The sequence below is a fragment of the Scyliorhinus canicula genome, chromosome 7, assembly GCF_902713615.1.
Source record: "Scyliorhinus canicula chromosome 7, sScyCan1.1, whole genome shotgun sequence".
NCBI lineage: Eukaryota > Metazoa > Chordata > Chondrichthyes > Carcharhiniformes > Scyliorhinidae > Scyliorhinus > Scyliorhinus canicula.
In genome coordinates, this window is record NC_052152.1 from 116,906,334 (window position 1) to 116,923,649 (window position 17,316).

At 47.6% G+C, this 17,316-nt stretch overlaps 1 protein-coding gene across 1 annotated transcript in view; it reads left to right on the forward strand.

The window, feature by feature from the left end:
* LOC119969120 (cilia- and flagella-associated protein 44) overlaps window positions 1-4,952 on the forward strand; it is a 338,226-nt gene extending 333,274 nt beyond the window's left edge. Inside the window, exon 33 of the mRNA XM_038802337.1 lies at window positions 4,681-4,952. Coding sequence (XP_038658265.1) covers window positions 4,681-4,845 — 165 coding nt within the window. The 3' untranslated portion in view covers window positions 4,846-4,952. The remainder of the gene's footprint in view (window positions 1-4,680) is intronic.
* The last annotated feature ends 12,364 nt before the right edge of the window (window positions 4,953-17,316 follow it).

Genomic DNA, 17,316 nt, shown 5'->3' on the forward strand with positions numbered 1-17,316 from the left:
ATTTACGACAGGTTACGTTTGTATCGAGTGGAGTTTAGAAGAGTAAGAGGCGACTTGATCCAAACATATAAGATGTGATTCTCCTGCCTCGTTGTGCTCTCGCTCAAGCGAAACGAGGCCAGTAAATAGTTGGAGAGGTGAAAAACAAGAACTGCGCCGTTGCCAAGCCGTTTGCGATGCAACCGTTCCGTTCCCATAGACAAAATCGGGATCCCACCATAACGTGGCGAGAAGCCAAGCATCACCACTTAAGCTCTATTTCCATACAGTTAATGATGCTAACCATATCCAACGACCTCACGTGATTCTGCGGCCTCCCCAGCAAAATGTGAACCTGCGGATGGGCTGCTGTGGGGAATCGAGGAGGTGAGCAGCCATCTTCGCTCGCGCAAAAAGCCCGGGGGCACTGGGCATGCTGCCCCGCGCTGGGGGCGTAGGCTGGGGAGGTAACCGGGGTGTGTGGGGGGGGGGGGGGGAGAGAGAGAGCGCAGCCGGGGATGGGCCGCCATGGGGAGCTGGTGGTATCGGGGCAGTGGGGGTTTGGGGGGACAGCACTATCGGGGGTGGGGTATTGTACAGCATATTAAACACCTTTTTGCACAACCATTACGATGCCTCTGTCACTTTCTTCCACAATGCAGACCTACCTCTGGACCCTTTGCCCATCTCTCCGGGCATTCCCCCCCCTCCCCGTGGTGCTCACCCAAACTCCCGCCGTGGACATGTCCCCGGATCTGTATCCTATCCCCTGGGCGTTCGGATGTTGCCTGTATGGTGTTGCCTCCCACCGTGTTCAAGCAGTGTCCGGGCATCAGGGTGTGATTGAGTTGCTAGGCAATGAATCCCACATGCTATGTGGCCCGCCCACCCACAGGAATCTGTTTGGCATCTGTGAAGCGCTCACTTAACCACAATTGCCAATTCCCGATCAGCAATAGCCTTCAGCCGCGCAACCAAAGGCCTCAGCAGTCAGTGGGGGATATGGGTGGTTGGTGGGGCAGATAGGTAGGGTTGAGGGTTCCCCTGGAACGGGTACACATGATCCAGGGGTTGGTATGGTGATGCCGTGAGCAGTTGCCCCCCCCCCCACCCAATGCCTCCACCCTCATCCGCCTTGGCGGCCCACCTCGAGGAGGGTCCCCCACCTGCCACTGAGAACTAGGTGGCATGCCCAGCACCCCAAGGCTCTTTGCCTGTGAGCAACGATGGCTACTCACCTCCTCAGCCCCCCGCAGAAACCCTTGGGCCAGGTTCAGGTTTTTAACAAGGAGTACTAATCAGAGGTATTGTGAGCACTTGCTGAGGAGGCCACTGAATGACGTGAGGCCATTGGATATGGGGTCGCTCTCGTTAATTGTATGGAAAAGGGGTTTAAGTGGTGATAATTGGTTTGTCGCCACACTACGGCTAGATCCCGATTTCACTTATGGAGGCGGGCCGGTTGCATCGCAAACTGTTTGCCGCCTGGCGCGGATCTCGTTTTTGGCCTCTCCCGCTATTCACCAACCTCGTTACGCTTGAGCGAGAACGTAACAATGCCAGAGAATGACGCCTTTTACCTCCTCCCTGCTCACTATCCAAGGGTCAAAACATTCTTTTCAGGTGAGGCAGCGCTTCACGTGCACCTCCTTCAATCTGATCTATTGCATTTGCTGCTCTCACTATGGTCGACTCTACATTGAAGAGACTAAACGCAGTTGGGGTGACCTCTTTACAGAAAACTTTCAGTCTTTCCGCAAGCAGGACCCAGACTTCCTGTCGCTTGCCATTTCAGCTCACCGTCCTGGTCTTATGTCCACATGTCCGTCCTTGGCCTACTGCAATTTTCCAGTGAAGCCAAACCCAAACTGGAGGAGCAGCACCTCATCTTCTGATTAGGCATGTACAGCCTTCCGGATTTAACATCGAGTTCAAAAATTTCAGACAGTGAACTTCACCTTCACCCCCTTTTTATTTCTATCAATTTATTTTCATTTCTTCCATCGATCCGTTTTCCCCTCACCATTGTCTCCCCTCCACCCCCCTCCCCATCCCACGAGGGCCACCTGTTCCCTGTTCTGGGCTGTCCTTTGGCACAGCTTACTTTTGTTCTGCCATTAACACATTCTGATCTCAATGTGCCACTATTAGCGCCCTTCTTTGTCATCATCATCACCATTTACATTTCCTTTGTCTTTTTGTCCATGACACCTTGTCAATCTCCACCTATCGCTGTCTCCTTATCCAGTTCCATTGCTCCATGCCACCACTTCCCCACCCACCCCCCCAACACACACAACGGTATAAATCTGATCCTATTTCCAGTTCTCTCCAGCTTCATCATCCAGACTCTAAACGTTAGCTCCCTTTTCTCTCCACAGATGCTGAGATTGGCCAGTTGTTTTGGTTCTGATTCCAACTTTCACAGTAATTTGCTTTTATGACAAAATGTATCCATTCAGTAATCTTTTATGACTTTTCAGGACTAACATGCTGCCCTTAAACTGGGTGTAGACATGGCAGATACAAAGTTCAGGGTCAGTGAAGAGGATTTACACTCGATTTGGGTTCTCTGATAGAGTGGGACAGAGTGCAAGAGACTTGTAACTCCATTGGAGTGTTTGCTTGGTAAATGTAGATGTCGGACTTTGCTGCTGCTGCATTCCGACTTATGGCTGCACTCTATCAATCCTGTTGACTTAAAAGCTGGGGTAAAGCACCACCCCCACAGGAACATGTTGGGTTTTGTGAAGTTGATGCATTTGAGTTCCTGCCATTGTACAATTAGTTTCTTTTTAATTTAATATTTACAAGATCCCTTTCATTGGGTTTCAACTCTGGTCTGGATCATTCACAGCATGAGCTGGGTAAGTATAGCGCTGTACATTACAAATTAGCTTTGGGGAGAGTTGAAGCCTAATTTTGGTGTTTACTAACTTTATTAAAGATTTTGCTTGAAGTTGTCCTAAAAGTCAAGACATGGACTAGGTATTTTTCCTCCGAGCTGCTATGTTGTGATTTGAAGCTGTAGATCCTCCAGTATGAGCATGTGTGGAACTGTAATGTCTCCCAGCATGCATCTGTACCATTTGATTAACCAAAGGCGTTTGATTTTCTATCTACTGATTCTTTTTAAATGATTTGAAGAAAAGCTTGAAGGAAATTTTTTACAATTTTATTCCAGTTTAGATAGAATTTTGTTTAAAAGCAGTTGCTGCATTGGAAAGAAGGTTACAGAATATAAACGTTCAGTTCAAACGTCACAAACCGCTGATTACCTCGAGCTTGGATGTTTGTGTTTTAATTATGAACATTCTCTAAAGCTATTTAAAACAAACATCTAGACCAAAAGTCTCTAACTTCTGTTCCCGAAGACCTTGCATGTGTCAAAATCCAGGCCCATCTTTGCCATAACTCCAAGTTTGAACCTCTCAATTAGCTTTCCAAATTAGTGCAATAAACAGCTCCTCAAAACTGAAACAGATTTGCTGCCAAAGTCGCAGTGGTTTGTGCCTTCTCTTAATAGCTTCTTCTTCACATGTGGACTGTATCCCCTTCTCAAAAAAAACCCCACGTTGACCTCTCTGCTTGCAAACTACCGCCATATCTCCAACCTTCCTGTCTTCCACCAAGTTGACAGACAACAGATGCCTTATAAATCTGTCCCCACCTTTCCTACATATTCCATGTAAAGTCAGCACTGTAATATACTGCAGCACGACTTTCGGTGCTGTCAGCTGGATAAAACCCAACTCGTTCCTCTCGGTCCTTCAGGGAAAGGAACTTGCTATCCCTACATAGTCTGACCTACGTGTCGCTCTACACCTGCAATATGCGGTTGACTAAATGTCCTGAGGGCTCCACAACTGGGCAGTAAATGCTGCCCAAGAACATTAATAAGAGGAAGGAGCTATTCTCTGAAAGCTAGTGATTCGAAACAAACCTGTTAGACTTTAACCTGATGTTGTAAGACATCTTGCTGTGCCTACCCCAGTCCAATGCCGGCACCTCCACATCATGGTTTCCAATGACTGATAGAGGTCTGAGACTCTGTGCTTTACTAATGGCTCACAAAGGTCTGAGACTCTGTGCTTTTCCAATGACTGACAGGTCTGAGAATCCGCTTTCCCAATGGCTCACAGAGGTCTGAGACTGTGCTTTCCCAATGGCTGACAGAGGTCTGAGACTCTGATTCAGCACACTAGGCAAAAAGTAACAATCGGGAATACTTTTTACATGCTATGCAAAATTTATTTGTTTATATTCTGGTCTATCTCACTCTCACTAATTTTTTTATAATCTTTATTGCCACAAGTAGGCCTACATTAACAATGCAATGACATTACTGTGAAAAGCCCCAGTTGCCACATTCCGGCGCCTGTTCGGGCACACAGAGGGAGAATACAGAATGTTCAATTCACCTAACGAGCATGTCTTTTGAGACTTATGGGAGGAAACTAGAGCACCCGGAGGAAACCCACACAGTCACTGGGAACAGCCACTCCGCACAAACAATGACCCAAGCCGGGAATCAAATTCAGGATCCTAGTGCTGTGAAGCAACAGTGCTAACCACTGTGCTACTGTGCCACCCACAAGTTTCCCTAGTTTATAGTCTGATCTCATTACAGTGCACAGTATGACCTAGACACAAATTGAAGTCATGTGGAACTGATTGTGAACATAATTGTTCTTGTTTCAGGGAGTGGAGCTGCAGAAGCAGAAAGCTAAACTGGAAGAGAAGCAGGACCTGATTCAACTTGTGGAGAGACAAGCGAAGGAAATAAACAAATTGAAAGATGATATCAGTTTGCTAACCCGGAAAGGAGGTCACATCCTTCCCCCTTCCCAACCACCTTTACCATAATAAACTCTGCAACACCCTGAAACATCTGCTTTCGGTATTGTTTCCCTTGTATATGATTTCAAACAAGTCTGAAAATAGGCAGTAATAAATATTTAGTATGTTCCTGACTTGGCTGTTTTCTTTAATGGAAGCCAGGGGAGCTGCCCCAAAGAGTTTGTACTGTTAAATCCAAGATCTCTTCAAGAAGACCTGATGGTCACATACATCCATTCTGCAGCAAGATGTCCCAGTTGTATTGGTCACAAACACAACGCAGGTGGTTAAAATGTGGCACTTCATTTCATCATCCACCGGAGCTGACAGCAAGGTATCATGTGTGAGGTTACTCAGAATGTGACCCTAAAATGTTTCTAAAATCCTATCCAATATATAAATAATACAACTTCTTCATTTGCTTTAAAGCAATGACTGAGGCCGTTAGCCTTTATTCAGGACTCACCCCGTCAGTTATTATTGGATTTTGTTTTCAGCTGGTTCTGACACTCAGTTTTTCCCCAATTTTTGTAGGTGTTACATGTGGCAGGAATCAAATCAAACAGTGACATTGACCGAAAGACTGAAAAAATCTACCGAATATGGACCATTTGCATTAACATACCAGCCCCAGGCCAATGCAGCTTCAGAAGGTGCAGGCCAGTGAATCCACTGCCTGTGTTTTGACCTTTGCTCCAGCTTCTTGTTCTCACTCTGCAAATTCGAGACCGCGAAGCCCAAAAGGTACATGCTGAGGCTCATCCCATAAAATAGGTTCTTAGCACCCTCTGTGCCTGCACCTTCAGAACAGCCTCATTTCCCCATGTTCCTAAAGCCCTAATATTAACCCTGCCTACCCACTCGGGTAAGGGAAAAGTGGATATTTAAAGTTTGGTTCTACACATTTTGCATTCTCAAACTGCACCCTACAATAACTGACAACCGCTTCCATCTCTATCCACATCAAGACCCACTCATTCAAATTCTTTGAGGACATTACGAATGTGGTGGACAACGGGGAACCAGTGGATGGTGTATCTGGATTTCCAGAAGGCATTCGACAAGGTGCTGCACAAAAGGCTGCTGCATAAGATAAGGGTGCATGGCATTATGGGCAATGCATTAGCATAGATTGATGATTGATTAACTGCCAGAAAGCAAAGAGTGGGGATAAATGGGTGCTTTTTTGGTTCGTAATCAGTGGCTAGTGGTGTGCCTCAGGGATTAGTATTGGGTCCACAATTGTTCACAATTTATATAGATTTGGAGTTGGGGACCAAATTATTGTCAAAGTTCGCAGATGGCACTAAGCTGAGTGGTCGAGCCAAGTGTGCAGAGGACACAAAGTCTGCAGAGGGATAAAGATAGTTTAAGTGCGTGGGTAAGGGTCTGGCAGATGGAGTTCGATGTTGATAAATGCGAGGTCATCCATTTTGGTGGGAATAACAGAAAAATGGACTATTATTTAAATGGGAAAAAATTGCAGAATGCCACTGTGCAGAGGGACCTGGGTGTGCTAGTGCACGAATCGCAAAAAGTTGGTTTGCAGGTGCAGCAAGTAATTAAGAAGGCAAATGGAATTTTGTCCTTCATTGCCAGAGAGATGGTGTTTAAAAGCAGAGAGGTTCTGTTCCAACTGTAATAGGGTGTTGGTGAGGCCACACCTGAAAAACTGTGTACAGTTTTCATCTCCATATTTGAGAAAGGATGTACTGCACTAGAGGGTGTGCAGAGGAGATTCACAAGGCTAATTCCGGAGTTGAGAGGATTAGTTTATGAGGAGAGACTAAGTAGACTGGGACTATACTCATTGGAATTTAGAAGCATGAGTGGGGATCTTCCAGAAACATAAAATTACGAAGGGAATAGATAAGATAGAAGCAGGGAGGTTGTTTCCACTGGCCGGTGAAACTAGAACTAGGAGGCATAACCTCAAAATAAGGTGGAGCAGGTTTGGATTGATTTGAGGAGTAACCTCTTCACCCAAAGGGTCATGAATCTCTGGAATTCCCTGCCCAGTGAAGCAGCTGAGGCTACCTCGTGAAATGTTTTTAAGCAAAGATAGATTTTTGAACAGGAAAGGAATAAAAGGTTATGGTGAGCGGGCAGGAAAGTGGAGTTGAGTCCACAATAGCTCAGCCATGATCTTATTGAATGGGCCAGATTGCCTCCATCTGCTTCTAGTTCTTGGCCGGGATTCTCCACCAACCGGCAGGTGGGCCGTACCGGCACCAAAGAGTGGCGTGAACCACTCTGGCGTCAGGCCACCCAGAACTTGCAGAATCCTCCACACTTCCGGGGGCTAGGCCGGCGCAGGAGTGGTTGGTGCCGCGCCAACTGGCGCCAAAGGGCCCCCGGCACAAGTTGGCGCATGCGCGGGAGCACCAGCGTGTTCTGGCGCATGCGCAAAAGTGCTGGCGTGATCCCTGTGCATGCACATGGGGTTTCTTCAGCGCGCCGGCCATGGCGGAGCTTTACAGAGGCCGGCGCGGACAGAAAGAATGCCCCCACTGCACAGGCCCGCCCGCAGATCGGTGGTCCCCGATCGCGGGCCAGGCCACCGTGGGGTCCCCCCCCCCCCCCCCCCGGGGGCCGGATCCGCCGGCGCCCCCCCCGAGGACTCCGCAGGCCGCCCTCAGAGCCAGGTCCTGCCAGTATGGACCTTGTGTATTTGACGCCGGTGGGACTGGCTGAAAATGGGCAGCCGCTCGGCCCATCGGGGCCCGGAGAATCACCGGGGGGGGGCCACTGCCAATGGCCCCCCACCGCCGCGACGTGATCCCTGCCCCCACCAAAAAACCGGCGCCGGAGAATTTGGTTGCCGGCATCGGAGCGGGATTCAAGCCGCCCCCGGGTGATTCTCCGACCCTGCAGGGGGTCTGAGAATCCCGCCCCTTATGTCCCCAGCTGGGGGCCATCTTGAACATACCAGGAACCGCCGAGTGCGCCAGGATTAAGGTGTCATGCACACTGCTGGGGTATCGGGTGCATGATGTGCATCTGATGGTCACATATCAGCTGCACGTTCATCGAGTGGAGTCCCTTTCAGTTTGTGCAGAGCGGCCTGTCATATGCTCTTAGGGGGACATGCAGAGGGGGCATGTTGATAACCCCTGGACTGGGCCATCCCGTCTTTGGCGGCGATTCCCATTGCCCGGGCATCCTTATGGCCTCGGTCGACATTGAAATGGATGTACTGTGTCGACTGGACATATAGGGCCTCCATGACGATGCGGATGCACCTGTGCACTGAGGTCTGTGTGAGATCCCGGACAGGTCACCACTCGGCGACTGGAAAGATCCCATGGTGTAAATGTTCATGGTGACCTTCGCCTTGACGGTCACCGGGAGTTGGTGTCCTCCCCATTCCCTGCGGTGCCAGATGTGCCATCATCTATCAGACATGTCGCACTGTCTCTCTGCTCAGCCAGTTTTTCACGGTGTCATAATATGCACCCATGCACATCATGAGGTAAAAGCAGGCAGTGACAGACACCCAGATGAGCCAATCAACATACAGAACAGAACACAACCAATCACTAGACAGAACACCAGAGGGGTGCTTCCAACCATAAAACACACGAGGCATCAGCACTCTGCCTCTTTCCACTGGTGACAACTGTTGTGACAGTCAGGGTGTACATATCAATCAACACCTTCTACACGTGGATCAGAGCTAGCCTGGTCTAGCTAGAGTTAGTTTACTTAGAGTAGTAGAGAGTCAACCCACAGGCAGCTGTGTGCTTCGTTACAGAAGTTCAATAAATCTTATTGGCGGCTGGCACCCTGGGGGCCTCTGTCCCTGGCGACCATTCGATCAGCTGGTGCTGCCCTTGCCAGCAGAACGCTCTGCAGCCCCCGCCCAGCACCCCGCAAGAGCTACAGTGGACTTTTCCCTGTGTGGGCCATCTGATGCCCCGGCAGCGGGTGGCGGCTGGTGGGGGTGTGTGGCGGAGGGTGGGGTGTGGGGTGGGCGCTGGAGTGCATAGGTGGGGGGACGGGGGCACCCATATGGCTTGTGTCACTCTGCAAAGGTGGATAGTCAGTGGGGTGCACAGCAAGATGGCTGCCTTGAAGGTCGTGACAATGGTGGTCCGTGCCTGGACACCGCCCTAATCCTGCAGTGTTGGGGGTCACCCCGGCCACTCGGCCTGTTCCCCTGTCATCCTGCACCCCCTCCCACCCCCGCCAGACAATGTCTGGCCTGGCAGTCTGCAGTCGCGCCTATCTGTGTTCTACCTCCTCTCTCTTCCTCATCAGCCACAATGCCGATTCCACGATTTTTAAAAGCACAAGTGAACCTCGCTGTCGGTAATTCAGCCCATCAGAGAGGGAGAATCGCGGAGGCCCCAGAGAATACCGGGTCAGGCTCGCTAATGATATGCAAACGGCATTGAACCAGGCACTGGCAATGACAAAGGAAAACCCAGCCCTGCCAACCCTGCAAAGTGCAACTTACTATCATCTGGATGCTTGTGCCAAAGTTGAGAGATCTGTCTCACAGACTAGTTAAGCAACAGCCTGACATAGTCATACTGACAGAATCATACCTTACAGACAATGTCCCAGAGACCACTATCACCATTCCTGGGTATATCCTGTCTTAGTGGCAGGACAGATCCAGCAGAGGTGGCAGTACAGTGGTATACAGTTGGGAGAGTGTTTCCCTGGGAGTCCTCAACATATGCTGTGGACCCCATGAAGTCTCATAGCTTCAGGTTAAACATGGGCAAGGACACCTACCGCTGATTGCCACATACAAGCCACCAACACTCTTCCATGTTGAACACAACTTGGAGGAAGCACTGAGGGTGGGAAGAGTGCAGAATATGCTCTGGGTGGGGGACTTCAATGTCCATCACCAAGAGTGACGTGGTGATACCACCACAGACCAAGCTGGCAGGGTCCTAAAGGACATAAAAGCTGGATTGGGACTGCAGCAGGTGGTGAGAGAACCAACAAGAGGAAAAATATACTTGACCTAATCCTCAACAATCTGCCTGCTGCAGCTGCATCTGTCCACGACAGTATCGGTAGGAGTGACTACCGCACAGTCCTTGTGGAGACAAAGCCCGCCTTCACAGTGAGGATGCGCTCTATCATGTTGTGTGGCACTACCAATGTGCTAAATAGGATAGACTTCGAACAGATGCAGCAACTATAGACCGGGCGTCCAGGAGGCACAGTTGGCCATCAGCAGCAGCAGAATTGTATTGAACAACAATCTGCAACCTCATGACCTGGCATATTCCCCACTCTACCATCACCACCAAACCAGGGGGTCAACTCTAGTTCAGTGAAGAATGCTGGAGAGCATGCCAGGAGCAACATTAAACATACCAAAAAATGAGGTGTCAATCTGGTAAAGCTATAACACAGGAATACTTGTGTGCCAAACAGCATATGCAGCAAGTAATAGCCAGAGCTACGCACCTCCACAACAAACACATCAGATCTCAGCTCTACAGTCCTGCCACGTCCACCTGTGAATGGTGGTGGACAATTAAACAACTCACTGGAGGAGGAGGCTCCACAAATATCCCCATTCTCAATGATGGAGGAGCCCAGCACATATGTGCAAGAGACAAGGCTGAAGCATTTGCAACCATCTTCAGCCAAGTGGATGATCCATATTGGTCTCCTCTGGAGGTCCCCAGCATCACAGATGTCAGTCTTCAACCAATTCGATTCACTTCTTATGATTTCAAGAAACAGCTGAAGGCACTGGATACTGCAAAGTAGGGCCCTGACAATATTACGGCAGCAGTACTGTAGACTTGTTCTCCAGAACTTGCTACACCCTTAGGGAAGCCGTTCCAGCATAGCTACAACACTCTCATCTATCCGGCAATATGGAAAATTGCCCAGGTGTGTCCTGTACACATGAAACAGGATGAATCCAACCCAGTCAATTACCGCCCTATCAGTCTACACTCCATCATCAGCAAAGTGATGGAAGGAGTCATCAACAATGCTATCAAGCACCATTTACTCAGCAATAAGCTGCTCATGGACACTCAGTTTGGGTTCTGCCAGGGTCACTCAGCTCCTGACCTCATTACAGCCTTGGTTTAAACTTGGACAAAAGAGCTGAATGCCAGAGGTGAGATGAGAGTGACTGCCCTTGACATTAAGGCAGCATTTGATCGAGTATGGCATCAAGGAGCCCTAGCAAAACTGGAGTCAGGGAGAAAACTCTCCATTACTTGGAGTCATACCTGGCACAAAGAAATATGGTTGTGGTGGTTGGAGGTCAATCATCTCAGCTGCAGGACATCAATGTAGGAGTTCCTCAGGGTAGTGTCCTCGGCCCAACTACTTTCAGCTGCTTCATCAATGACCTCCCTTCCATCATAAGCTCAGAAGCGGGGATGTTTAAGGATGGCTGCACAATGTTCAGCACCATTTGCGACTCCGCAGAGAATGAAACAGTCCATGCCAAATGCAACAAGACCTGGACAATATCCAGGCTTGGGCTGACAAGTGGCAAGTTATATTCATGCCACACAAGTGCCAGGCAGTGGCCATCTCCTACAAGAGAGGATTTAACCATGCCCTTCACATTCAATGACATTACCAGCACTGAATCCCCACAATTAACATCCTGGAGGGGGGGGGGTTACCATTCATCAGAAACGGACTGGGACTAGCCATATTAATATTGTGGTTACCAGGACAGACCATAGGCTAGGAATCCTACGGCGAGTAACTTATGTCTACAAGGCACAAGTCAGCAGTGTAATGGAATACCTCTCCACTTGCCTGGATGAGTGCCGCCCCAACAACACTCAAGAAGCTCGACACCATCCAGGAAAAAGCAGCCCGGTTGATTGCTCCACCTTCAACAAATATTCAAACCCTCCACACTGATGTATAGTGGCAGCCATGTGTACCATTTACAAGATGTTCTGCAAGAACTCGCCAAGGTTCCTTAGACAGCACCTTCTAAACCCACAACCACTATCATCTAGAAGAACAAGAGCAGACGATACCTGGGTACCCCACCACCTGGCACTCACCACACCCACTTGGAAATACATCGCCATCCCTTCACTATCTCTGGGGCAACATACTGGAACTCTCTCCCAAAAAGCACAGTGGGCACACTTACACCTCAAGGACTGCAGCGATTCAAGAAGGTAACTCACGACAACCTTCTGAAGGGCAACTAGGGATGGGAAATAAATGCTGACCTAACCAGCAATTCCCACATCCAGAAAAAATGAATTAAAAGAAAGCCTCCCTACTATGTATTTTATTTCCTTTTCTTTTCATGTACTTAATGATCTGTTGAGCTGCTTGCAGAAAAATACTTTTCACTGTACCTCGGTACACATGACATTAAACAAATCCAATCCAATCCAATCCTTCATGTCCCTGTTCCAGCAGTTTCCGTGAAAAGCTCCTTGCTTCTGGGTTATCTTATTTCAACTCAAGTCAAACTGCTTTCTGTTCCTCTGTGACCTCTCTGTTACCAGGCAACATCCCAGTTTTTTTTACACCCTGCATATGCTTTTGAGTCATAAAACGTCATTACAATGCAGGAATAGTTTAAAGTGAAACTAAACTGAAGTTCCTAACCCTCTATTAAAGCAGAAGCACAAATTAAGCTTACTTAAACCTATATCATACCTCTATTACAAAACAAATATAAATTAATTTAAACTATTATCTAATCTTTAACGCTATTCCCTCATAAAATATTTATTCTGAGTATAACAAATTGCTCCTGACCTAACTGCTCCCAAACCAAATTCCAATATTCCTGAACCAAGAACAACTTTGAGCCTCCCAAATCATTAGGGTGACCTCTACTCCAATGTGATTATGCTAAAATAATCAAGCAGGTTTCCCAGCAGCTGGTAAATGCATCCTTATCCATTCCCTCACATTCAAAAAAAGCAACAAATCCAAAAGCTCCTCAGTACATTGGCTGGTGCAGGTGGCATTATGTATTAAGCAGAAGTCTGAAATATCAGTGTCAGAGTTTGCAGCAGGGCTGGGTACAGTCAAAAGTGTAGGCGCGGTGAGTTCAGGAACATCTGTAGAAACAATGGCCTTAAATGGTGACCATTTTCCACAGAATAATTCCTGTCAACAATTTACTGCTACAATTTTGAACTTGTTCCAAGGTTTCCCAGGATTTACCAGCCAGAGATATTGGAATGTAATACAAATGTAATCAACAGGCAGAGGAGAATCTTCATCCCTGTATCCCTGCATGGGTGAGGAGGGCCCTTCAGAAAATCAATGTCCCAGGAAGCAAGCATTGTGCCCCTGTGGTGAGGGGGTGTGAATTATTGGTGTTGCTCAACCATACCAATGTTATGCCCAGCCATTCCAGCACCCTGTTCAAATCTAGGTCACTGGGTGTAAACAAGGACACTGGAACAGCAATTATGGATCTTACCGTAAAACAAGAACATCCATGGCATCGGAAAATGTGCGCTGTGGTTCAAGAAGATCCATGAGTTTGGAGAATGTACAGTATGGTTCAAGAAGGCAGCTCACCACAACCTTTTCAAGAACAATTAGGGGTGGGCAATAAATGTTAGCCTCGCCAGTGAGACACATATCTATTGAATAAATAAAAATAAATCAAGTAGCTTTAATAGCTATGAGGAGAGGTGCCTGAATCCAGGATTGGTCACTTTGAGAGATGTCATAAATGTTTGCAGTTGCATTAGAATCAATTAACTGAACCCTGAGAATGTATTGATGGCAGCACAAATTCTAGAACAGGGCATCTGCTGTCTCAGAAGAGAGGTTTGATTTTAGAGGACTCTAGGTGGGAGGATTCCAATATAAGTTATGAAAATGTTATTCAATATTTTTGAGGATCATGTGTTGGTTTGTGGAAATGCTTTATGTGTGTGCGTGATTAATTTAATTATGCTGGGAACACAGGGCGGAATTCTCCGCTCCCGCGAAAAATCGGGAAGGCCGTTGTGAACTCGGCCGAGTTTCACGACGGTGTCGGAGGCTGCTCCTCTCACCTTATTCACCTCCACCCGGGGGAACGGCGCTCCGTAACTCTCGGCCGCCGGGCCTTGACGCTTCTCGCATCTTGGGCCTTCTCGCGCCGAGAATGACGCGACGGCGGCGCCTAAGTGATGTCAGCTGCGCATGCACAGGTTGGCCGGCTCCAACCCGCGCATGCGCGGCTGACGTCACGATGGCTGACGGCTCAAACCCTCACATGCACGGTTGCCGTCTTCCCCTCTGCTGCCCCGCAAGACGTGGCGGCTTGATCTTGCGGGGCGGCGGAGGGGAAAGAGTGCGTCCCATTGAGATGCCGGCCCGACGATCGGTGGGCACCGATCACGGGCCAGTCCCCTCCCGCGCATGGCCATGGTGCGCACCCTCCTCTCCGCCCCTCACAAGCTTCAAATGAGCATTTAGTGCCCATGTTCACGACGGCAGCGACCAGGTGTGGTTGCCGCCGTTGTGAACCGGTCGCGAACGGCAGGCCGCTCAATCCATTCGGGCCGGAGAATCGCCGGTCGCCGTGAAAAACGGCGAGCGGCGATTCTTCCGAGCGGGGGGTGGGAGAATCACAGGGGGTGTGTCGTGAGTTGCCCGGCCCTCCCGCGATTCTCCCACCCGGTGTGGGGAGCGGAGAATCGCGCCCACAGTATCTATGGAATTGAGACCATCAAATGACTAATTGTGAAAAGCAAGCATTTGAAGTGAATTAGTCCAAATTGTATGTTCTACAAGTAAACACAACATTAATAGACATTTGCATTAGGAGATAAGTGGGGATTTGGATTTTTGGCTTTTCAATTTCAAAGGGAGGTAAGAAGGAATTTACAACCTAACAAAAGTCAAAATAAATAAGGCAATGTTATTAAATTTTATTTTACCCAAAAGTAGTGACCAAAAGAGAACATAAAGGATTTTCATATTCTGTGAATGGTAAACGTCAAAGGATAGACAATTCAGAAACAATGATAGAGAAAAAATATATTTAAAAAATGGGTGAATGATTTGCTAAGTGGGTCATGTAGGATCCTGAAGGATGCTGTGCTGGACCAAACTGTGAAAGAAGCAAAGTGAAGCTCTCTTCAGCCACCCAGAGATGTGTGTTTGTTCCAGAAATGTTATAGGTTATAAGAATTTTATGCATGCATTATGTATGGGCACTGTTGCCTCAAAGGGTGTTTATTTGTGAGTTTCAAGGGCAGCACGGTGGTGCAGTGGTAGCACTGCAGTCTCACGGCGCCGAGGTCCCAGGTTCGATCCCGGCTCTGGGACACTGTCCGTGTGGAATTTGCACATTCTCCCCGTGTCTGCGTGGGTTTCGCCCCCACAACCGAAAGACGTACAGGGTAGGTGAATTGGCCACACTAAATTGCCCCTAAATTGGAAAAATGAATTGGGTACTCTAAATTTATATTTTTTAAAAAATTTGAGTGTTTGAGCAAATAAGATTCTGTTGGGAAATTGTTCTGCGTGACAAATTTTGTTTGGAAATGATTTTTATTAACTTTTTAACCCTTCATACAAACAAATATAAAAGACACGGACCATAACAAATATTCTTTAACAAGATTCCATCAATAAACACTTTTTACAAAGACTCTCATCTCCAACACCCCCGTCCCCCGCCCCCATTAAACTGCAGCAGTGACCAATTCTTTGAAATATACGATGAATAGTCACCATCTTTGTTAAAACCCCTCACTAGACCCTTTCAAGGTGTATTTGACCTTCTTGAGGCACAGGACCCCCATCAAATCACCAAACCACACCAAAGCCTTTGGTGGTGCCACCAACCTCCAGCCCAATAGGGTATGTTTCAAAGTTCCGGCACTTTGGAGCCCCTAAAAATCGCCAATAGTGGGCAGGGTTTCACCTTCACATTCAGGATTGCTGACATGGTGTCAAAAAAGGACCACCAAAACCCCACCAGCTTGGGGCATGACCAGTACTTGGGCATGTGACATGCGGGCCCTCTTGAACAATGCCCACACCTATCTTATATCCCCTCAAAAAAGGTTCTCCCCCGGCTTTAGTGAGGTGAGCTCTGAAAACCACCTTTAGCTGAATGAGGCTCAGCCTCACACTAGATAATGTTGCAGTAACCCTGCTCAACGCCTCACACCACACCTCTCCCTCTAGTACTGGCCCCAACTCTTCCATCCATTTCACCTTCGCCCCTCAACTGAACACAACTCCTCCCTCACCATACACTGCTATATCCTGGATGTACTACCATTCACAGACCCTGCGCAGGATAAAATCCGCTCCAGGAAGGTGGGCGGCTGATTATGTACAGGCTAGTTCCCCTTTGAAACACTGCTGGGCCTGCAGCTGCATCAGGGTGTCTGATTCTAAAAACGTCATCTGCTGTTAGAGGTTTCAGTGGTTTTGCGTGCATGTCATAATAACGTTGTTGTTTTTCACATTGCTGTTGAATTCTTTTCAGCACATCCATGGAGCACATCTGGATCACCAATTTGAAGTTTCGGTAGAGTTGTTCTAATTTCATGATTGTACAACATTTGAGCTGGAGATAAACCTGAATTTAACAAAGAGGCTCTGTATGACAGTAAAGCCAAATAAAAATCCGATTGCAAATGTCTTGATTTGCTTCACGATTGCTTCACAATATGTACACCTTTCTCCACTTTTCTGTTTGATTGAGGAAAATGGGGACTTGAGGTAATGTGATTGAAGTTATATGTTCTGGAAAATTCCGTCCACTCCCAGCTGGCAAAGCATGGACCATTATCTGACATAACAGTTTGCGGAATGCCATGTCTCGCAAAAAAATTCCTTACACGCTTTGATCACTGCTGTAGAGGCGAGATCAGGTAGTATCAGCACTTCCGTAAAGATGGAATAATAATTAATGATAAGAAAATAGTCTTCTCCATTTGCAACAAGTCAATGCCTACTTTCGTCCATGGTGACGTAGCTATGTCATGCTGTTAAGAGTGCTTCTTTGCATTGTGCCGTTGATGTCGTTGACATATTGAATACAACATGATCATCTCTGCGATGTCTTTGTTTATTCCCAGCCAATACAGCTTGTCTAGCTCTTCTTTTGCACTTCTCGATGCCGAGATGTCCTTCATGAATTTTGCTCAGCATTTCTGACCTGCTATTTGATGGAATGACAATCCTGTCATTTCTTAATACTATGCCATCTACCACAGTACGTTTTGCTTGAATACTTTGATACTGAGGACAGTGTCCTTTTGGCCATCCATGCTGTAGATTATTGATAACTCTAAGCAAGGTTACTTCCATGAAGGTTGGTGCTTACCTCCTTGCAAACTTATAACTCCCCAAAGAAAAATCCTCCTCATTGTCCAGCAACATTCAATAGACATACTCTCCAACCTCTGCAGACAGGTAATTTGTACATTCTGAATTCTCCCACTGTGTACCCGAACAGGCACCAGAATATGGCGACTAGGGGATTTTCACAGTAACTTCATTGCAATGTAAGCCTACTTGTGACAATAAAGATTATTATTATTATCTTTT